Here is a 23,107-nt window from a genome sequence, read left to right on the forward strand (position 1 = left end):
CACCTCACACTTATAAGCTTTTCAAACTGACCTGATTTCTCCGCTTCTTTCTTTTCAGTGGCTAGAGCAGACGGAGGAGGTGGAAGTTAATTTTCACATTCACAACACAACACAAACACATATGGACCTAACACATATCAAAAAATACAAGTAAAAACGGTTTTATGTGGAAGGGCCTCTTTAACTCGTACGGTGGCTGTGTCATGCCAAGGTTGACATGGCTTCCAGTAGCTACAAAGCAAAAGCAATGAAAAAAATGAACAATTTGCAATGTCCTTTGCCTGTGATCCGTCAAAGCACACAGATTTATGTTAAACATGGAAAAAGTCTGAGTTTCATGATATGTCCGCTTAAAAAATAACATACAAAAAACGTAGCTTAGACACTCCTTTTTCATCGACGCGAGGAAAAATATCCCAGGGGCTGTTACACTTGGTATTAAGATGTGTTTTCGTTGATCGGATCACAAGTGGACGAGAGAGACACATCATTTTTACACTTAGTGTTTAAATCCGTCTCTTTTTGTCCATTTTCGACCGCTTCTCTCCAGATTACTGAGGGGATGGTCTGTGGACGAGTCCCTCTCCTGTCATTTAATCATGAGCGGGAGTAACGACGGGTTTAAATGGACGCGAACTAATATTATGTCAGAGTCCAATGCTTATGTTTTAAGTAAACATGTTACATGTCCGTGTATATGTAAGAGCTTTCTCTGATATTGGTGAAATAAGATCGCTCAACTTTCACACGCTTGTAAAATGAAACGAAAGACGGGCAGATCAGCGGCATTAGTTTTATCAATGAAGGCTAAAAATAGGGCTGTCACCGTGTGTTTGTGCTAGAGGTCAGAAAAGATGAAAAACATTTATCTCAGTACCTCAGATTACATAAATGGGCGGAGAGATGGCGTGTGGCTGTTCGAAACCATTAAACCACATGCGTGTTTACACTAACAAGTGTTATGCATAGGGCTGGGCAAAAAAATAGATTTTTCGATTCATCGTTTTTTTTTTACGTGGTCGATTCAGAATCGATTCTCAAAGAGCAGAATCAATTTTTTTCCACGTTTTTTTCTGCAAACATTGAACGTAAGATTAACGTTAATCAAATTACTAGTCTTCTTATTGTCTTGCGCGATGTTACCAAGGAGCCTGTCATTCATTCATTCAGTGCTTAAAATGGCAGTTTTAGGTGCTTCATCGACGTTGATGCCACCTTCACATAAAAAGTCAGAGGTATGGAAGCATTTTAGATTTCGCAAGCAAGACGACAACGATAGTGTTGTGGCTTTTCATTTCTTTTTATTAATTACCCACTTGTAAACTTACGTTCACTGTTTTTTTTTAATATAGTATGTGTATTAAATTTATATTCATTGAGTTGAATCGAGTATAAAAACCGGCCCGAGAACCGGAATCAAAAATTTAATTGAGAATCGAAATCGATTTGATAGCTTGTGAATCGAAATTGAATCGATCTGGAACATCTGAATCGATACCCAGCCCTATGCATAACCATGCTATAGTTAGCCAAGGAACTATAAAACTTCAAGTTTACAACATAGACTGTATAGATGTAAACGAATATGCTGAATTACCTGTGGAGAAGATAGAAAGTAGGCAACTTCGGTGTCCCTTGAGCTCCATCTTGGAAAACTAACATTACTCCAATATTGACTTTGGTCTTGTTGTTTTTCCTGTCGCGTTGTCGTTTTAAATCCCCTTTTCGCTTCCTTGGCGACGTGTTTTAATGTCCTCGAAAACAGGTCTTCAACAGGCTTTCAAATCTGCCTCAAATCAAAGCATTAGATCGCGGGATCATCACGGTTTGCAGCTGTTGTTGAATCTGAAGGATTCAGTCTACACAGGTCACATATGCGGGCTGCATACGTCATCAAGCTCTACTTTCCTGCAAAGTTTACCTCCAACGCCAATCAAACACATCTGAACAATAGTAACATTTCAGTGGAAACACAGAGAAGAGCTTGCATTTATAAGCAATTTATTAAACAAACACAGTTGGTTATATAAGGACAGAATGAACCTTACACCAAAATTCAGGATAAATCAAAAGAAAAAAAAGTGATTAAAAGCAACTATGACAAACTTCCACTGATTTAAGATATTACACAATGGTATAAACATGTTCGTTCTAATACAAAATTACATTTATTAAATTTAATTATTAAATCTCATGAAAAAACAGAGGAATAAATAAACCAGAAGATTTCCACCTCACTCTGGTCACAGAGATGATTTCTGATGTGTCGATATTTTCTCTTCTAGGTTAAATTGGCTGGGTCTACATTGTAAAAAAAATTATAACATTTATAACAATATTTGCTGTTAAATCTTAGGCAATAACATGGCACTGTATGGTATAAACTGCATTATAGAGAGACTGGGGAAAACATTTGTTCTTAAATGGTTGCAGATTTTAAGGTAAAACAACATTGTAAAATAACACAGTTTCCATTAACCGTTATGCAATAAAAACATAATTTTGTCCTCCCAAAAATCATGCCGACCAGTGTTTATAGGTTTATTTGTATAGTGGCATGCAAAACTTTGGGCACCCCTGTCAAAATTTCTGTTAATGTGAACAAGCGATTACTCAGTAGTACACCCATTACTCAATATGAGTATAGAAACAACCCTTTAGACTGTGCGCTTGGCGCACAAACCATTTTTCCCTGTTGTTAAATAAGCAAAAGTAAAATTAAACATGCCCGTTTAGACAGTGCACTTTAGACAATGCGCTTAGATCGGTAAAAAAGGGCCCAATGTGTCATCTGTAACTGTATGCCTTTTGGAGATCATTTCATCTTCCATTGACGGGCCTGGAAAAAAAACGAACATGTGCACTCTTCCGCGTCTCTTATGAGAGTGCATACCACGCACCTACATTTGAAATAACAAACTTGATCGTGCAAAATACGCGATATTTGAACGACCCCTAATGGTTAACATTAACATAAATTTTTACCAGGGGTGCCCAAACTTTCGCATGTATGATAGAGGATGCACTAGCTGGTATTTGTAAACATGATACAGGCATGTTATCCAAGCATTAATGGCAACCCCTTACTTTGGAGCGGCCACAGTGTTTCTGTGAGGTTATACCTGTACATGATTTTGCAGTTTAAAAAAATGATCTTTTTCACTGGGCATATTTTGAATTCACAATTTAAATTTGCACAATTTAAAGGGTAATGAAAACACAACTATATTACAGTTACTAACTTACCTGGGCCACAGGTGTAGGACACATTCAGGTATTTGTAGGTTCCTGCACAAGGATCACCAAAAACTGTGGTACTTGCAGGAACAGAACAATCTTTTAGTCCATCACATCTGTATAACAGAATAAACCCTTTTTTTAAAAGAATAAAGGCAATAATTTGAATGTCCCATAACTTGTTATGTTTACAGTGTTCTTACTGAGTGGCCAGCACACTTAGGGATGAACTCTGAGTGCACTGAACATTTGAGATCTGGTCAGCTGGTTTTCCAGTAGAGCAGGCTGTGCTGTTTGTACGCCCGTAATTGGTTGCAGACACTTTTATAAACTGATTGTCTGTTGATAAATAGTATAACACAAGTGTTTGCCCAGCAAGCAATTTTGCGTTTAAAAGATCTCTAAAAAGCGCCCAAAACAAGGCAAAATTAGTTAAAAATCACTTCAAACTGTCCTTACATCTGTGGTCGCCCAGTGGTTTAAAATTGCCCAGTGTGTCCCTGGCATTATTCATAGCAGACTATATATTTTTTTAATTATGACCAAAAACATGCAACCTGTGCCCTGCAAAGCACACTTGGGCACTCTGATCTAAAGCGCTCTGAATGCAAATACAATGCAATGATGCTGTAAATATGCAAATTAAAACATGAGATCATCCAGGGACATTTAGTGTCTTTCTGAGCAGACTTTAGCTACTACCAATGGATAATAGTTGGCAACACTGCAGAAATCTTAAGGCTTTTCTACAAAGTATTAAATAAAGTGTGTTTGATACTTATTCCCTGTGTCATTTCATTTTATATATTATGACTCAACTTGTATACTTAAATGTTCTGATTTCTTTGTATGAACTCAATATTCGATGCTTGATTTGGTGGAAATTTTGTGTCAATAGCTCACTTAGAAATCCCCACTTGTGTCAATAGCCCACTTATATATTTGGTTTAACAAACATGTTTAAATATCTATCAAGTAGTTACGAGAACTAGTTAAGTCTAGAATGAGGTAGCCTATCTGTACTGTATATAGCATTAAAATAACTCACTTGGGTGACAAATATAGGAAACATTCAAGTATTTGAAAATAAGAGGACATGGATCACCAAAAACTGTGGCACTCGCATAAACAGAACAAGCGTGTGTCCCATCACATCTGTAAATAAAGAGAATTACAGCCATTTATATATACACTGTAAAAAAAATCCGTAGTAATTACAATGGTATTGCAGCTGGGTTGCCGGTAATTTACCGTAGATTTAAATTTATGTTATTTACTGGCAAGAGTTTGTTCAAAGTTAAATAAATTTTAAATATTAACAAGTCTTTATCTTTACAGAATAAAACTACACAATAACAGCCTCATGCAAAGTATTCTGGGAACCAGAAATCATCATCAACCTTTTTCTGTTTTTTGCTTCAGATTTTGTTTCCAGAACGTTTTTCTTGATGCTGTTTTTTTAGTTTTACTCTGTAAAGACAAAGACTTGTAAATGTTAAATGTTCATTTAACTTTGAACAAAATGTTGCCAGTAAATAACATAAATTTAAATCTACGGTAAATTACCGGCAACCCAGCTGCAATTTCTACGGATTTTTTTTTACAGTGTATATATAAAAAAGATTTGATCTCCTAATAATGTTTACAATGTTCTTACTGATTGGCAAGCACACTTAGGGATGAACTCTGAATGCACTGAACATTTGAAATCTCATTAGATGGTCGTCCAGTAGAGCAGGTTACAGTGTTTGTTTGCCCAAAATTAGCTGAAAGCACTTTAATAAACCGATTATCTGTTGACAAAAAGTAGCATTTCTTTAGAAAATGTATTTGTTTTTTTAGTTTTTTTAACAATCCACATAGCACACACACACAGATCAATTTGAACTTACTACAGTTGATACTGATTGTGTCTCCCTCACAAGTAGTCATGGGCGGAAATCCCGGGGGGGTCGGGGGGGACAGGACCCCCCCTATCTGAGGGTTGTCCCCCCTAAATTATCATTAGAATATGTGTATTGAAAATAATTTAATGATTTATAATACTTAAACTAGTTGTGTAAGAAGTGAAACAATACAAATGCAAACGGAGCAACAACAAAAAAACGTTTTAAATATTTGGATTCCCCCTCCCTTGCCTCACAGTGGTTTGGTCCACTGCCCACGCCCCTTTTACCTCACCACCACACATTCCGGTGGTAGAGAAGTGTACGGAGCCGACGCGTTAATAAGCTATATACAATACAACGTTTCCCATCACTTATCAGTTTATCCTCATATGTTTTAAAACTGGACTATTTTGACATATAAACATGAACATATTTCGTTTTCTGAGAACAGAAGCAGATAAACGATCAAGAAAACATTTTTATGCATTCATGCAGAGGTGAGGCAGAGCTGAAAGTAACAAATTACATTTACTCACCTTGCTGTAACTGAGTTTTTTGTGTACTTTTACTTTGAGTAGTTTTTAAAATCTGTACTTTACTTTTACTTAAGTATGTTTAAAGTATTGTTGGTTACTTCGCTACATGTTAAATCATATCCGTTACTGAGTAAAAATAAATAAAAAAGTAAGGTGATAAAGACGCGCCACGGTCGGATGATTGATTGATGGGCGGGGGAACGCGCAAAAAGAACCATGGAGAGGGACGAGACAGGCGCAGGCTAATGCAGACCCTCAATTCAATTCTTACGAAAGAAACCCCTGGCCATTGACGCAAAGCGATTGTTTCATTCAGGTAGGGTTCATGCTCTTGAGTACGGAGTTTGAGAATTGCCGACCGTGTTTAACCGCTAATTTGCACGATGCATTTTTAATACATGCGCATTATCTTCCGAGGTCTAGCAGCTTCGCGTCAAGTCAAACAACTTGAGAACGTCCTCGAGAATGCGCAGATCATTAGACATTGCAGAGAGAGAGAGAGCGCGAGAGAGATAGATTGAAAGACATCAGGTACACAGGTCTGGGAGCTAATAAACGTGTAAAGGATGTATAGTGTATAGCCATGGCACTCATCTCATTATATGTTCATTTATGTATATAGTTTAATAACAATGTATGTTACCAGCAATACATCAATTACAACCTTCATATAATGATTGTATTTACTAGCTGCTGACCTCATATTATTTTTGCTTCAAAAGTGCATAACTCACCTGTAAAAATCATTAAATAATTCCATAAATGTTTCTTAGTTATAAAAAGCTTTTTATTTTATTAACATTTGTTATTGCACTTTAATTGTAGAGATGTTTACAATTAAAAACATAGTTTGAGATGTATATATCCTTCCTTTGTGAACTATACTAGAAACCTCTCCCCGCTGTAAAAAAGTAACTCTTAAAATTAAAATGACTTTTTACTTGAGTAGATTTTTAGACCAGTAACTTTACTTTTACTTAAGTAAAATATTATTAAAGTAACTTTACTTTTACTTAAGTAACATATTATTAAAGTAACTTTACTATTACTTAAGTAGAAAATTGTATTACTCTTTTCACCTCTGCATTCATATGTATTAAAATTAAATTTGCGTCCGTTCATAGAGAAAGAGAAACGTTTTCTATCTGTACCCATTTCCTTGCAAGTACAATTTTGCCTGTATTATTGGTGTCCCCTTCAAAAATTGTTCTTGAAAAATTTTATGTTTATTGTCCCCCCCAACATTTAGATGAGATTTTCGCCCCTGCAAGTAGTCCGTTTCTGTATTATTGCACCTGTAGAGAGACAAACAACTATTCATGTAAAAGGAGTTAAATACTTGTTTAAAGGACAAGTTCGGTAATTTAGACTTAAAGCCCTGTTTTCAAATTGTTTATGGTGAAATAGAATGGTTTTGACTGAAATTTCCACATTTGCGGCTGCCCTGAAAATTTTCGCGTGTTTGCGTTTCACCTCACACCTCTACAATGGGTTTAATGGTGCACTGGAACAATCCTTCCTAAAATGCATTAAACTTTCGTTTACAAAAATGTGAAACTCACCAAGTGGTCAGGGGTGTTCACTGATATGCTCACACAAAAATCATTGAAAAAGATGCTATATACACCCCCATTTGGAATTACCTAGATTTCACAATTAACAAAAAGCCACAAGGCAGAAAAGGGCATCACACAACTACAACATATCTTACTAGAATATCAGGAGCAATCGTTTATTTTTTTATTTTTTTTACAAATTAAGTCATCTATCCAGTCAAAAATTAACATTCAGGAAATGTATACAGATCTGTCAACATTAACTGCAGAATTAATTAATGTATCCATCCCTAAAAAAAATACTCTAAAAAATATACAGAAGACTATTAACACCTCTTGAAAAGCACCCCCATTCTGGCCCAAAACCATGAAAAAACCTACTTTCACTAAAAGGGCTGTTTTTACTCAACCATTTATAGTATAAGCATAACTGTGGTATCATTAGATAGAAGACTAGAAAGAATTGAGCTTCGTTTTCCATGTTTCAAAATTATTTTAAGATAAAAATGTAAAAAGTTAGAGAGGCTGAAGTACATTGTAATAAAATTTTTTTTTGCATAAGATCTTTTTTAACACTAAAAATCTTAATGATAAATATATGTGTGAAACCTAGAAATGCAATGAGGCCAAAGCCACAAGTCTAAAGAAGTTATATTTCACGTTTGAAGTCAATAGACCCAAAAATGAGGTTCTTGCAAGAGTTTTTGTAAGACTAGTGCCTTTTCTAAGTGCCAGTCAGCCACAAAATAAAAGTCTTTTGTTTACATGCATACACGTTCGTTCTTTTTATTGTTTATCCTTATATAAGCGTATAAAATGCCGTATCCACACCAGGAAATAAAGCTTCACACAAAGATCGTTGAATTCGTGTTCTAATTGGCTACACGTTCTGTCTATCAATATTTTCCATGAAGTCATTGGAGGAACGCGCGAGTCAGATGACGTCACGATATTTGACAGCGCTGTTTGGATATTATGTATTATACTCCCGCCTACTTGTACAATCAAGTTTGAGCGCTGGTTTTGAACGCGAGTGTGATCTCATATACAAGTGTTACGATGTAAATAGTCCTCAGATTGTATATTATAATCTATTACAAGACGTGCATCTGAAATCTGATGTAAACAATTGAAAATATATCTATATTTCACGGATTATACTCATTTTTGGACAAAAATGGTCATTGGATGTACTTTGTTGGAGAGTTTTTATGGGTTATTCACACATCTGAAACAGACTGGATTCGATTCGCGTTCCTTATACCAGCACAAAGGTAAGGAGTCAGTTTATATTATGCATGTTGTCATCTGGACTTCTGTAATAAAATACTATATTTATGATGCTAGAGCAATTTAATCTCAAAACGGACACCACTGATGCTAAACCCGTAGACCTTATAAACGATGTATAGTAGTGTTATTATTATTGTTGTTTGTACACAGTAGGCTATATATATATTGTTAGCAGCATTCAGATTTATCCATTACTCCTGATCCCTATTTCTGGACTCAAATATGCAAAAATATTTACTCGATGACCAAAAATGCCAACCTGCAACTCATACAGTAGAAAGTACTCCATAGATCACCTAACTGGATGGAAGTTGTTCAAAATGGGGTTCACCTAAAAAATCTGCTCATATTGCACACAAAATAACCCAAATACAGATTCACGCATGCATAGCACTCCAATTAAACAGTTTTGGGAAAGTGTCACTAAATCATTGAATGTCATTATGGGATGTAACGACTTAGCAGCAACTAACTTTAACAATGCAAATAGTCAGTTACTTTTGGTGGCGCTAACCATCGCAAAGAAAACAATCCTCACAATACAATACAACAACTCTCTGTCATCTCTCTCAGCACCCCCACCCCCCCACTTAGGACTTTGCTTTAAAGATGCAATTTGTATAATCTGTGCCGCTAGAGGGCGCCAGATCAAATCAATAACAATGATGTAGATTAATGATGCTCTGAAGCAGAGTGAACTGATGGGATTTGTTGTTTTTAACCAAAAAGCTGATGGCCATCAATCAGACGGGAAAGAGAAATCATGTTACACATGAGGTAAAGTAATCAAGTTTTATAAATGTTGTGTTTGATGACATCGTTTTTTTTCCCCGTTATGTAAGGTTTCATGTAATGTTCAAAAAGCAATTTTTAGTCATAGATGTTACAGTATTAGTCCAATACGATGGTTTGTTAACACAGCACAGAATTAAGTGTTCAGATGAACAAACTTACCATAAAAAAGCGAGTGGCCCGACAGACGATATTACTTCTGCATTTGTCTACGACACTGTTGTCAGTTTTTACGTCAGTAAAGGTGGTAACAAAGGGTAACGTAGATATTAACGTCATTTACAGGCGACTGCACTTCCCCGTGTCACTGTTTAGGGTAGCAATTTTCTCATAATTTACAAGTAGTTGAAAACATTATAGATATTGTTAGTAATCAGCTGGACATAATATATAACCCCGGACTAGTGTTTTTTTGGATATTTTACAGAAAATATCTTACAAATTGTACCTTTAATCTCATTATTGACTGAATTATAGCCTACTTTGCTAAACCCGTATGCATCACTCTAAATAACCCTTCAGCTTTCATGCAAACATACACTCACAATACACAAAAGCTATCAGATTGACTTTGCATGGGCAGTGAATATGTTTGTTTGTTTGTTTTATTTGTTTCTGTTTTGTTTTGTTTTTCCCTTTGTTATTCAGCACATGTCAATAGAGTCACTTACTGTGTTTGCATTATATAATAAAAAGACAATGGAGGTTGAGTTGGAAGTGGCCACATACTAAAATTCCATTGTATTGTTTATTTTACACACATTGTACATTTGACAGCAGTATAAAATCACTTACCATGTTGGCATATGTTCAAATGGAATAACTGTGCAGATGGTCTTCATTTTAAAAGCACATGTACTAGGACATTATAATAAAATAGGGTACAGTACATTATTAGTGTAGCCTAATATAGAGAGACGTTCTTACACTTCGGGTTTATATGAATTGTTTTAAAGGTTTGTATTGAATTTTGTTTTTAATATTACTATCTTAATGCCTTATGGCTGCGCCGCGTAATACATCATTGTCTTTATGTTTTATTAAAGGAAACACTTAACACAAAACTTGCGTTTATATACTGGAGTCGTCTACTTATACATGGTGGCCTATTCTCTATAAGATATGTAATATTGCAGTCTTGCATTAAGTCAAGTTCAATGGCATAATGTTTTGATTCACTTGCCACCTCAGATAATTCTATAATAATTCTCAGCCAATTCTAAAGACGACCCGAATCGATCTCCACCATCCGCTGGTCAAAAACATTAATCTTGAGTTTTTCATTAAAAATGTTTAAACACCTGTCTGACAATATGTGAAACCAGTATCATCTTTGACAATCCCAGTATTTAAAACAGTGTTTTTATAATTTCGTGAAAAGTAGCGTCACATGGATGGAAACTCCATATTAAAATGATATATAGATAACATTATGCCCAGTTAAACTAAGCGTTGTCCTCTCCATATATGGTTGTTTCGGAGGGGAGATGGGGCGGAGATGCACGTATGCCCAGTCTTCCACTGACTGGGATTTATCAATGGAATTTTGCACAGTTTCTGGAGTTTTTGTGCATATAGATTACTGGTGTAATAATCAGTGACTTTGCTGATATAATATGGCTGCAGCAGGCTTAGTAATATTACGCACTGGCACTGCCTGAAAATAGTCCCCTGCTATTGAAAGTAACCAAGGGGACTATTTTCGGGAACTGCGTAATATCAATACGCCTGCTGCAGCAATGTTACAGCAGCAAAGTCCTTGATTATAACACGAGTTTGAGAGTATAGTTTCTAGCCATATCTGCCAAGAAAATCACAACTTTTAATTTTCCGTCGGTCTTAGTACACAATGTAACTACAGAAGAGTCAAGTTTATAATAGAAAAAAATATCGAAACTCTTTGGTAATTTTTTGGCACAATGCTAATGGTCTAATCCGATTCAATGGATTATGCTTAGCTATGCTAAAAGTGCTAGCGCCAGACCCAGAGATCAGCTGAATGGATTCCAAAACGGTAAAAATCAAACGTTTAACTCTAGGGGAGCTGGAAAATGGGCATATTTTAAAAAAAAGTGTAATGTCCCTTTAAAGATGAAATCTACCCAAAGTTTTAAACATGAGGCCCCTGGTCTTTTAGGTAAGAACCTATTTCGCATCATACATACATCAAGTTTTGTTGTAGCAGGCTAATGTATGGATGGATAGATAAACTAATGAGGTCCATCTTATTTACCCTCTGGAAACACAGAAAAGAGTTTGCATTTGAAAGCAATTTATTGAACAGACACAGTTGGTTACATTAGGAAAAAAATTACCTTACTCCAAAATTCATTATAAATCAAGAAAAAAATTGTGATTAAAGGCAATTATGACAAACATCCTCTGATTTCAGATATTACACAATGTTTGAAACATGCTCGTTAAAATTACCATTTATTAAATCTCATGAAGATTTCCACCTCACTCTACAGAAGGTCACAGAAATAGAGATGATTTCTGAGTTGTCCATGTTTTCACTTCTAGGCCAAAGAGACTGGGTCTACATAGTAAAAAATCATAAAAATTATAAAAATATTTGCAATGAAGTCTACTATAAAGGCAATAATATATATATATATATACACACACACACACACACACACACACACACACACACACACACACACACACACACACACACACACACACACACACACACACACACACACACACACACACACACACACACACACACACACACACAATAATGTATGAAATAAGTTTCACAGTGCTGTACAAACTGTCCACCTACATTTATAGTTGTCCAAGCCAGTATGGTCAGATATAGATCACCATTTTAACAAAAACTTTTGTATGTGGTAAGCCTTGTTTCCATTACTTGTTGATATTTTGCGATATGTTGATAACACACCATTGTGAAATAACAGCGTTTTCATTTAATCAATGTTATGGAACAAAAAACTAAATGTTTCCTCTTACGTTAACTTATTCCAAAAACCGAGGCGATGTATGATGGTAGGTTTATGTATACTGCAGCTATATAGATATATCCATCACAGTAGCTATTAGTTTTAATCGAAGTAGAAGCAGGTGTGTTAACCAAGCATTAATGGCAAGAAAAGCCCCTTATACTTAAGAGCATTCACATATTAGGTGTTTTTGGCAGGTTATAGTGCATTTCACATTTTAAAGTAATGTTCATGTGGCTTCTATTCACATCAGGTGATCCTGAAAAATGAGTGTATGTGAGCATAAAAATGTTTTCATTGGGCATATTTTAAATTCACAATTTCAGTTTGTGCGTTGTAAAGGGTAATGAAATCGCAACTATATAACAGTTACTAACTTACTCGGGCCACAGGTGTAGGACACATTCAGGTATTTGTAGGTTCCTACACAGGGATCCCCAAAAACTGTGTTGGTTGCAGGAATGGAACAAACCTGTTTTCCATTACATCTGTTAAAACACAGAATTAAAGCAATATTTAAAAGACTAATGGCAAGCATTATAACGTCGTGTAACTTGTTATGTTTACAGTGTTCTTACTGAGTGGCCAGCACACTTAGGGATGAATTCTGAGAGCACTGAACATTTGAGATCTGACCAGCTGGTCGTCCAGAAGAGCAGGTTGCATGGTTTGTTCGCCCATAATTGGCTGCAGACACTTTTATGAAGTGATTATCTGTTGATAAAATGTATAATACATAAGTGTTTGTGTGTGAACAAAAAGACAAAGAAACAAATTATATTTGCCAATATTTTATGGCCTCATACAGGACTAAACATGTTGAACATTTAACCATCATTTAATTCCCTGAATGCAAATACTGCATGGCAAAGTTCATTGGCCCTTTGAAAAGTTTCTCGAAGCAGATTGGTCCCGTGAAGCAATACGTCAGTCACATACGTAACCGAGACGGTATATGTAAACTAGTTCAGTCTAAGAGTCTAGAATGAAGGATCTGTAATGTGCACATATATAACAGGATAAAAATATTAACTTACTTGGGTAACAAATGTAGAACGCATTCAAGTATTTGTAGGTTCCTACACAGGGATTGCCAAAAACTGTGTTACTCGTAGAAATGGAACAAGCCTGTTTTCCATCACATCTGTAAATAAAGAGAATAAAATCAAATAAATAAAAAAACATGTTTATGTCCTTATAATGATGTTAACAGTGTTCTTACTGAGCGGCTAGCACACTTAGGGATGAATTCTGAGTGCACTGAACATTTGAGATTTGGTTAGCTGGTTTTCCAGTAGAGCAGGTTGCTCTGTTTGTTCGCCCATAATTGGCAGAAAGCACTTTAATAAACCGTTTGTCTGTTGAAAAAAAGTAGCATTACTCATGAAAATGATCTCTTTTTTTTATAAACCACAAGAAATCTTTTCAATTAGGTTTTATTTATGTTTAATTATTGTTTTTTAATTATGCTGTCCAATTAATTGCATTCCAGTTGGTATGTTTTGATTTAAGCCTTAATAACAAAAAATACAGCTAAGTAGCACAAGAAAACACAATTAAAACATAATAACACAATAATAACATGGAACCAAACTCTTCTATACAGATCAATTGAAACTTACTACAGTTGATTCTGAATGTGCCTCCCTCACAAGAAGTCCGTTTATATAGTACTGCACCTGTAGAGAGACAAACAGCCATTCATGTAGATGAATATAAACACTTCTTTAAATGAGAGTGTTAATATAAACTTACCTGATGGTATACAGATGTAGGACACGTCCAGATATTTGTAAGTTCCTACACATGGATCACCAAAAATTATGTTACTCGCTGAAATGGAACAATATTTTCGTCCATCACATCTGTCAACACACAACAATAAAGAAAAGTTAAAAAAATACATTGCAAGAAACATATCAATGTCCTTTAAGCCATAATTAATGTTTACGCTGTTCTTACTGACTGGCAGCCATTTATATATATAAAAAAAACATTTGATGTCCTAATAATGTTTACAATGTTCTTACCGATTGGCCAGCACACTTAGGGATGAACCCTGGTTGCATTGAACATTTGAGATCTGGTTGGCTGGTTTTCCACTGGAGCAGGTTGCACTGTTTCTACGTCCATAATTGGCTGAAAGGACTTGAATGCGTCCCTGGTCTGTTGATAGAAAAGTAACATTATAAAGCTTATATATATACAGTGTTGTGTGTAACGCGTTACAAAGTATTGTAATTGATTTTAATAAATAAGAAATAAATTAAAGAAAACGATTCAGCTTCGTATTTATGTTTAAATGAAATACATTTTTTTAAACATAAATATAAAACTAAATCGTTTTCTTTTATTTATTTCTTATTTATTAAATTTAAGCAATTGGTTGATAAAACATTGATTGAAATTAAGATACAATTAATACAAAACGAAATTCACTTTAGAGAAAGGTTTCTACGAAAACAAACTTAATAAAGTGGTCAAAATCATGTCTACCCACTCCGTTTGAGGTGAATTTCGTTTTGTATTAATTGTATCTTAGCATAGTATCTCGGAAGATCGTGCTTGTTAAATAGCTCTGTGGCTATACTGCACTGAAGCGGCAGTTTAAATATAAACCCAGAATTCAGCGAACTTCAAGAACAAGAAAACGGAAACAACAATCAGACAGAGACGCGGAATTTACATAATGTTACACAGACCATGTTTAAATTTCAATGTTTCTGCACAGAAATACCAACTTGTTCACTTTGTTTGGTATTAATAAGCTGCGCATTGGAGTGCTGGCCGCGGTCCTGAAGACGCGCTCGGACGGAGTACTGGTGACAGCACAGATATTTACGTACAACCTATTGGAAACTATTATTCGTTATTATATAATTATTATTCGTTATTTTACTTTATTACTTCCACTTAAGAAGAGTTCTGCACTTTTTATTTCAATATTTCTCTTTATATAAATACTATTTTGTACTTAAATCTATAATTTCATTATTTTACTTACCCAACTAACTCATCTGGGCTTTCCGATAGGTTGCACGTCAGGGGAAAAGTATAGCTTTCTTCCCCTTGAGAAGAGTTCTGCACTTTTAAACTTAAAAAATATATCTCTTTACAAAAAACTTTTTTTCTTCTATTTAAAAGCTGTAATTTCGTTACTAACCCAACTAATGACTCCTCCACTTTCCAATAGATTGCACGTAGATATCTGTGTATATGTGCCATCACGCGTCTTCAGCACCGTGGGGAGCAGCCAGCACTCCAATGTGCAGCTTATTAATACCAGACAAATTTGGTATTTCTGTCCAGAAACATTGAAATTTATACATGGTCCGTGTAACGTAATTTAAATCCCGCGTCTTGGCCTTATTGTTTTTTTCTTGTTCTTGACGTTCGCTGAATTCTGGGTTTATATTTACAACTGCCGCTCCAGTGCAGTATAGCCACAAAGCTATTTAACAATGAGCACAATCTCCCGAGACACTACATACAACATGCTACTAATAATTCATTAATAAGAGCTGTTTTCTTGTACACAATTAAATATTTTAATTTAAATGTACAGTGTTAAAACATGTAAAAAAGACAAGATTTTAACAATGTCAAGATCAAATACCTGAGTAACAGGGTTTTGTGTGTATGTGTTCATGTGTGTTTCCAAAATATTTTCAAAATAAAGAAAAACAAGACAAAGCTGTGCAGTTTGTTTCTGTGTAAGTTATGAACAAAATGATTGGAACACAATTGTGATTCTGTGATTCTAAAGGGCACCAGGTGAAATCTTGCCTAGGGCAGCAAATTGGCCAGGGCCGGCCCTGCACCATCCAGTGCACCAGTGGAAAGGCTGTTCAGCCTGCTAGGTCTTGTCCTTACCCCCAGAAGAAACAGACTTTCAGATAAATTTATTTTGAGACATATCACTCATTTTGAGGTTACCATGTTGTTCCTAAGGAACTTATTGATACTTTTTTATAATAAAGAGCACAAAAGAAATACCTGTTTTGTCCTCCATAGTATAACTTTATTTAGGCCTACACATTTAGAAACAGATATTGGGTTCTGCCCAATGTCAGGCAACATAAAAGTAACGTAAAAGTAACGAGTAACGTAAAAAGTTACTTTCCAAAGGCGGTAACTAAGTAAAGTAATGGATTACTTTTTTAAAAAGTAACGAGTAACGAGCAAACACTACTTTTTTAAAGTAACTTCCCCAACACTGTATATATACTATATTAATTAAGTTAAAGCAACACTAAAGAGTTTTTGCTCTTTGATCCCCCTACTGATTGTCCATTTCCCCTGTCGTAAATAATTTAGCCTACTGCAGCAAAGCTGGCTCTGATTGGATTGTAGGTCTGTCGTAAAGCAAGTTTTTGTAGTTTTCACTCGAACTACAGGACCGCGACCCGACGGTTGGAAACTTCTTTAGTGCGGTTTTGGCCGATAGAGGGCTGCAAAGCGAATGTGAAAGTGCCGTTCACCCTGTTTCGAGTGGATGAAACGTTATTTTAAGGTAAAAAAACTCTTTGGTGTTGCTTTAACTGTAATAACAGACTAACAAAAACAACATGACGGAGAATTTTCAGAGGAAATAACAGCGCTGGTTTGAGACGTACAGAGGTAGCCTCGTGCACACAATCTCTCTTGCGCTCGCTTGTCCTCTCTCTCGCTCACCCTCTATCTCTCTCTCTCTCTCTGTGTGTGTCTCTGTCGCTCTTGCTCTCTTTCTAAAAACTTCATTAATAACTGCATTAGAATGCTAACGGCTCAAGCCTCCATTACCAGCTTTAAAATGATGTTTTGGAACAAGCAAAAGAGCCATTGGATGAGACGCGGAAGAAATAATCACAATAGCGATTTAAGTACAAAAACTGGACATATCCCTTTAAATATATTATGTGATAAATGTCTTGAGGCGTGGTAACCGTAGTATAAGCGGAATAATTGACTCTGGGCGTTTTAATTATTGACAAAAAATATATTTTTCTAATAATGCAACGGCCCGTCATCAATTATTCCTTACATATTATATATTCTTATGGAGCTTAAAAGTTTTTTTTAAAATTGGAGAACTCACCACATTGGAGACGGGCAGTGTCTGACTCACAGGCGATAACATGTGATGTAAAATCTTAGAAGAGAAAGAAAAGAGCATTTAAAGAGTAGTATTGCTAGTGTTATATTTACTTCTAGTTTTCATTTAAAACGCTTAACTATTACAAAAACAACCATGATAAAACTGATTCTTAATGCTGTATTTTTTGACCTGTACAGGGAAGTGTTTAAATTCTAAAATAATTTTAATTTATTTTGTTTACACGCCTTGCCACTGTTTTCATGTCATGGGTTGTTTTGAATAAAATAGAATAGAGCATCCACACATACACAACAAAATACAAAATAATACACAGAACTAACCACAGCTGAGTTGAGCAGTGTCTCCTTCACAGGTGGTAAGGATCACGGCTTTGACACCTATAGAGACAAACAGTTATTTATACACATTTACATCAAAGTACAACAAACACTTTGTGTGCTTTATTGTTGCCAGCTTCCTAATAATGCTTCATCATTTGTAAGTCTTTGGATAAAAGCTTTTGCTAAATGAGTAAATGTATATATAATTTAAATGTTCACACACTATGACTTTAAATTTTTGCACATTTGTTTTAACATAAAACATAAAAATTAATCCTTACCACATTGACAAAGTAGCACCAACACTGTAAAAAAAAAAAAGAAAACGTTTAGTAACAATGTATATATTTCACTGCTCATATCTACAGCAAAGTAGTTTTTCTTTAAAAACATATGAATATACTTACAGAAAATAAAGCTCATGCTTCCTTGCTGCATGTTGACTGTGCAGATGAATGATGCTGAACAAGAGGAAAAAGCTCAGCTTCACTTACCCTGGTTTTGTTCTGAAACAGAATAGCAGGCAAGGCTAAATCTAACCATTTTATAATGCCAGTCAAGGATTAAAACAACAATTATAATGCCTTGAAAATCCAAGGGTAGGGCAGGGCATTATTTAATTACTTAACAGGAATAAAGTTAATCACCAGATTCCATGCACAGTTGTTTACGTTGTGACAGCAAATGTACAACATTAAAAGAGAACAAATATTAACAATAGAAAATTAATGTTGGATGATTTTAAATGCAAGTAAATGTGTTTGCATGTGAGAGGAGAATTTGGGCAAGTCAGTCTGAGTCATTTGATAAATTAAGAAGATATTGAGATCAAACAGGAGAGTTATGTAAATGTATGAAAGATTAAAGGCCGTTCTTAACTGTTGGAGTTAAGAGGCGCAAGGCGTAGAGAACTGTAACTGATTGTTGGTGTAAGGAGAAAAACGTCCATTGGCCCAATGGCGGAAACCAATCGGCATGACAAAGGGTCCTTGCGCATTCTGTATTTTCTGGCACTTACCAATGATGTTTTAACGTTACATAAGCCCTTTTCACACAGACATTCCGGAAAATACACGGAAAATGCATCCTGGATTTTTCCGGGATCGTTTGATTTTTTGTTCATTCACACTGCCAATGATTTGCCGGCATCTGCAATGTCTGGAAAGACAAGTGACCTGCAGAGGTGTAAAGTACTTGAGTAATTTTACTTGATTACTGTACTTAAGTATTATTTTTGGAGATTTTTACTTTACTTGAGTACAATTTAATAACAATACTTTGACTTTATTACATTTTTTTAAGGAAAAAAAGTACTTTTTACTCCTTACAATTTTATTTACAGCCAAAAAGTACTTATTTTTTAGAGATCACTTCATTCTATTTTCCCTTGCTCTTACCAAACCAATTGAATTGTGCTTGTGGCCAGTTTAATTTAAATGTTATTTATTCTGGAGCCTTTGGACCACACTAAGGAATTGGCCAACAGTTCATCTGATGATGAAGATTTTTTTGCTTCTTTGAAACCGACAACACATGAAGTGTGTTTCCGTGTGAAACGTTCCCTGCTATTTTCAGCCTCTCTATTAGAACTATGACCTTGTTCACACTGTCAGTCCAAATCTGATTTTTTTGTGCATATCCAATTGGACAGATTTGATGTCCATATTGTGTATCACAACTGTAAGGAGCCACCCATCGGCCCAACGGTCCAATGGCGTGAGTGAAGGAATCTCGTGTTCTTTCGTGTTTTGGCGACGCTTCTAAAAGAATACTTCCATTCAACGGGATTAAATTATTTTCTTTGACTTCTGTGTTTAAATTATAATCTGACTCCAATTTAATATAATAGGAATTAAGTACAACCCCAAATCAGAAAAAGTTGGGACACTGTAGAAATTGTGAGTAAAAAAGGAATGGAATAATTTACAAATCTCATAAACTTATATTTTATTCACAGTAGAATATAGATAACATATCAAATGTTGAAAGTGATACATTTTGAAATGTCATGCCAAATATTGGCTCATTTTGGATTTCATGAGAGCTACACATTCCAAAAAAAGTTGGGACAGGTAGCAATAAAAGGCCAGAAAAGTTAAATGTACATATAAGGAACAGCTGGAGGAGAACCAATGTTTAGGAATAGGAATGTTGTCCCATTTTTGTCTAATACAGACTTCTAGATGCTCAACTGTCTTAGGTCTTCTTTGTCGCATCTTTCTCTTTATGATGCACCAAATGTTTTCTATGGGTGAAAGATCTGGACTGCAGGCTGGCCATTTCAGTACCTGGATCCTTCTTCTACGCAGCCATGATGTTGTAATTGATGCAATATGTGGTCTGGCATTGTCATGTTGGAAAATGCAAGGTCTTCCCTGAAAGAGACGACATCTGAATGGGATCATATGTATCTAGAACAGGGCCGTGCACAGACATTTTGAGGGGCAGTGGCCCAAACCAAAAAGGGGGCACTGGGGGAGGGCACAATTTATATGGTTTTAACAATATGTGTTATAGATTAGTATCAGAAAAAGAGAAGTGATTATAATGGAAAATATACTTACTAACAAGAATTAAAGTTTGACAAAACTGCTTAATATTCTATATGATTTACGTGCTGAAGCTTTGAATCCACGTTTACAATTTTGAAGAGCTTTTGCAGCCTTCCTTTGCAGTCTTCTTTTTTTGTGAAAACATTGTTTTTTATTTTTTTGTCTGCAAAGTGTGCCAACAACAGCAAATTTGGTGTTATTTATATTAGACAATCACTGTAATTCTAAGAATGTTTACTTGCTAAGTTGTTAGCACTTTTAGAAGACCAAGAGCAAATCATTACCCACAGAAATACAAAAACATACGAAAGCCAAGAAAGGTCATCCACATTTTTATTTTAGCTGCTTGTTTTCTCATGATCTCGAGATAACAAAAGTTGTTTTCATGTTATCCTGACATGATAATCCAAATGCCATAATGTAATTTCCTGTCCATAATATTAGTTTATTTTGAAGTGGACTGCTGATGCATATATGAGTTGGGTTACCACGCGTAGCTCATTGTCGATAGACTTAATAAATAAATAAAGTTTGATGTTCGGGAATTTAGGGACCATCTCTAAAGTAACAATGTACACGTTTCTATCTTCAATAGTATTTAACAGTTTATTTGAATAAAAATTAAAAATCTAAAAAATTGTGCATAGTTGACAACCACATGAACACTTTACAGTTGGTTTTGTGACTGTTTGTTGACTTTAAGTAACTCCATTTTAATGCTGTTTAAAGTAGAAACTAGGGGTGTGACGAGACAGTTAATCCACGAGACGAGACGAGACACGAGATTGGGTTCACGAGAACGAGACGAGACGATATTTTTACACTTTTTAAGAAACCCTCGATGATAAAATAAATGAATAAGAAACTGAAATCATGTTATTTTTAAATGTTTTAACTAATCAAGGACTGCCCCTAACAATTATTTTACTAACTGATAATGAAGTAATTTGTTATTTTTGGGTAATAAAAATAGACCCAAGTGAGCAGTAGCCTTTAAAATTACATAATAACGAAGATGCAATAATAATTGGTTCAAATAAAGTATTAAAACCAAGTTACATTAAACAACATTACATTAACAAACACATTACATTTGTGGTCTATAAATAAATAGCATTATGTATATATTATAACAAATGCCTGCAGGGGGCGATAGTAGACTCGTCTCGGATGCTATCTTCACTTTCACTTTCACTTTAGACGGAAAAAAACGCTTATTTTTTAGCCAAACAATGTTTAAATCCATTTGAATATTTAATATACGTCCATTTCTTTACAATAGAAATGAACATGCAGACATTAAATCATGTAAACTCTGTGATGGTTTAATCTGCTGAGACTTCACATCTGACACTGATCTACAGAAAAACACAACACGTCTCAGACTTCATACGAGCTCCCAAACGAACATTATTGGAAACCCAAACAAAAAAGCAAATGCAGTAAAAGACAGAATATAATGCATGCACTGTAAGAGGCTAATTATACCAACCACGCTTTAAACGCTTGGAAACGCAAGGCGCGACGCACTGCCTTTAAAAAAAAAAGAGCAGTGCGTGTCGACGCGGCTTTTAATATTGCTAAGCAACCACCTAGTCAGCTGTCTTGTCAATCAAATATTGAAGCGTGCGCTCTTTTGCTGTTGACTGTCATATTAGCAGAAACTTTAAAAAGAGGATGCTTGATCTGACCTTGTTTGAGGGTGAGAGGTGCACAAACACGCAGGAGAGAGTGAGCGAGTGGAGTCCGGTTCTTCAAAGCAACTGTAAACTTCCCTCACCACAACGTAAGGCCCGCATCTCCCCTCATTCGAGTGGACAATGGAAAGACGCGAATGACGTCGGGCGCTTCTCCGCTCTCAGCGTTCCTTCAAAGGCGCGTGCTGCGGCCGCCGGCAAAAACTGCAAGGCGCTCAGCGCGCATAAACAGCGCGCAAACGCTCCATGCCCATAGAATATCATTTAAAAAAGGTGCCTGCAACTGCCTCCTCCGGAGGTCGCATATGCAGGCTGCATACGTCATTAAGGTTTATTTCAGATCATTAACTGAGCATTACATTCGCAAGTCGTGAGCATATTACAACAATTTGCGATTAACTAAATTATTAGTAAACTTTATAATTGTTAGTCTCTAAAAAGACAGTCTTTATGAAGTAAATGCAGTTTAAAAATGCGACCTCCGAAGGATGCAGCCTTTTTTTTGAGAAACGGCCCGAATTTCACCTACACAAGAAATCTCGCGAGACACACTTAATCTCGCGATACACATTTAATCTCGCGAGATCTCGTCGCACGAGATCTCGTCACATCCCTAGTAGAAACGTATATGGAGATACTTTATAGACGGTCCCTAAATTCACTGCGCGATCAAATGGTCAATTATTGGCAAATCTGTTTCATCTTGAGCGAATCCCTGATCCAAGTAAAATCTAATTTGTTCATTCATGCTAATTTAGCTAAATATGCTTTTGCTGTCTAAAAATGTCTTCTTTTGTAAGCTTTAATCACATCACAAGAATACAACTGTTATCTCGAGATAAGGAGAAAATTAAGTCGTGATCACGAGAAAACAACCAAGCAAAAATAAATATAGTACACAACCTCTCTCGGCTTCAAACTACCAAATTACTAATTGAGCAGCTTAACAACTGAGGTAATGTAATGAATCTACCTGTTAATACAACAAACTGTCGTCTCTGCCCTTCAAAGAGTGGACACAGATTGTGAGAGATGCTGCGTAGCGGGCGGGAAATCACGAAGTGGATTACCAGAAAAGGTGGATCTTTAGACGAGCGGTAACAGAACACTTTGACCCGGGTTGGCGGTTGGTGAGAGGGGCACCTCAGCTGATTAGGGCAGAGGGGCA

General features: G+C 35.7%; 1 protein-coding gene and 1 long non-coding RNA gene across 3 annotated transcripts; both read right to left on the minus strand.

The window, feature by feature from the left end:
* Nucleotides 1–2,080: 2,080 nt before the first annotated feature.
* On the minus strand, nt 2,081–3,683 carry LOC135775329 (uncharacterized). Its single transcript, XR_010543860.1, has 3 exons — nt 3,441–3,683; nt 3,247–3,353; nt 2,081–2,301 (listed from the first exon to the last, which is right to left on the minus strand). It is a non-coding gene; the product is annotated as an uncharacterized lncRNA (long non-coding RNA).
* A 7,886-nt stretch (nt 3,684–11,569) lies between these two features.
* On the minus strand, nt 11,570–18,245 carry LOC135775319 (L-rhamnose-binding lectin CSL3-like). Of its 2 annotated transcripts, XM_065285409.2 has the most exons (12): nt 18,098–18,245; nt 17,972–17,995; nt 17,691–17,747; nt 17,350–17,403; nt 14,303–14,438; nt 14,028–14,137; nt 13,895–13,951; nt 13,495–13,630; nt 13,310–13,416; nt 12,851–12,986; nt 12,654–12,760; nt 11,769–11,842 (listed from the first exon to the last, which is right to left on the minus strand). In XM_065285409.2, exons 1-12 carry the CDS (start codon nt 18,126–18,128, stop codon nt 11,823–11,825), a joined length of 975 nt encoding a protein of 324 aa, XP_065141481.1. In that variant the 5' UTR covers nt 18,129–18,245; the 3' UTR covers nt 11,769–11,822. The 2 variants fall into 2 exon arrangements, with proteins under 2 accessions (XP_073669122.1, XP_065141481.1); XM_073813021.1 differs by lacking the exons at nt 12,851–12,986; nt 13,310–13,416 and having other exon boundaries at nt 11,570–11,842.
* Nucleotides 18,246–23,107: the final 4,862 nt, after the last annotated feature.

This window comes from Paramisgurnus dabryanus, chromosome 21, assembly GCF_030506205.2.
Source record: "Paramisgurnus dabryanus chromosome 21, PD_genome_1.1, whole genome shotgun sequence".
Taxonomy (NCBI): Eukaryota; Metazoa; Chordata; class Actinopteri; order Cypriniformes; family Cobitidae; genus Paramisgurnus; species Paramisgurnus dabryanus.

Excerpts from the sequence above, each read along its gene's own strand:
- LOC135775319 (XM_065285409.2), bottom strand. The coding sequence starts at position 18,128 with ATGCAGCAAGGAAGCATGAGCTTTATTTTCT. Across the intron at positions 17,748-17,971 it reads GGTGCTACTTTGTCAATGTG|GTGTCAAAGCCGTGATCCTT; the intron begins GTAAGGATTAAT and ends TTGTCTCTATAG. Across the intron at positions 13,952-14,027 it reads CTACATCTGTATACCATCAG|GTGCAGTACTATATAAACGG; the intron begins GTAAGTTTATAT and ends GTCTCTCTACAG.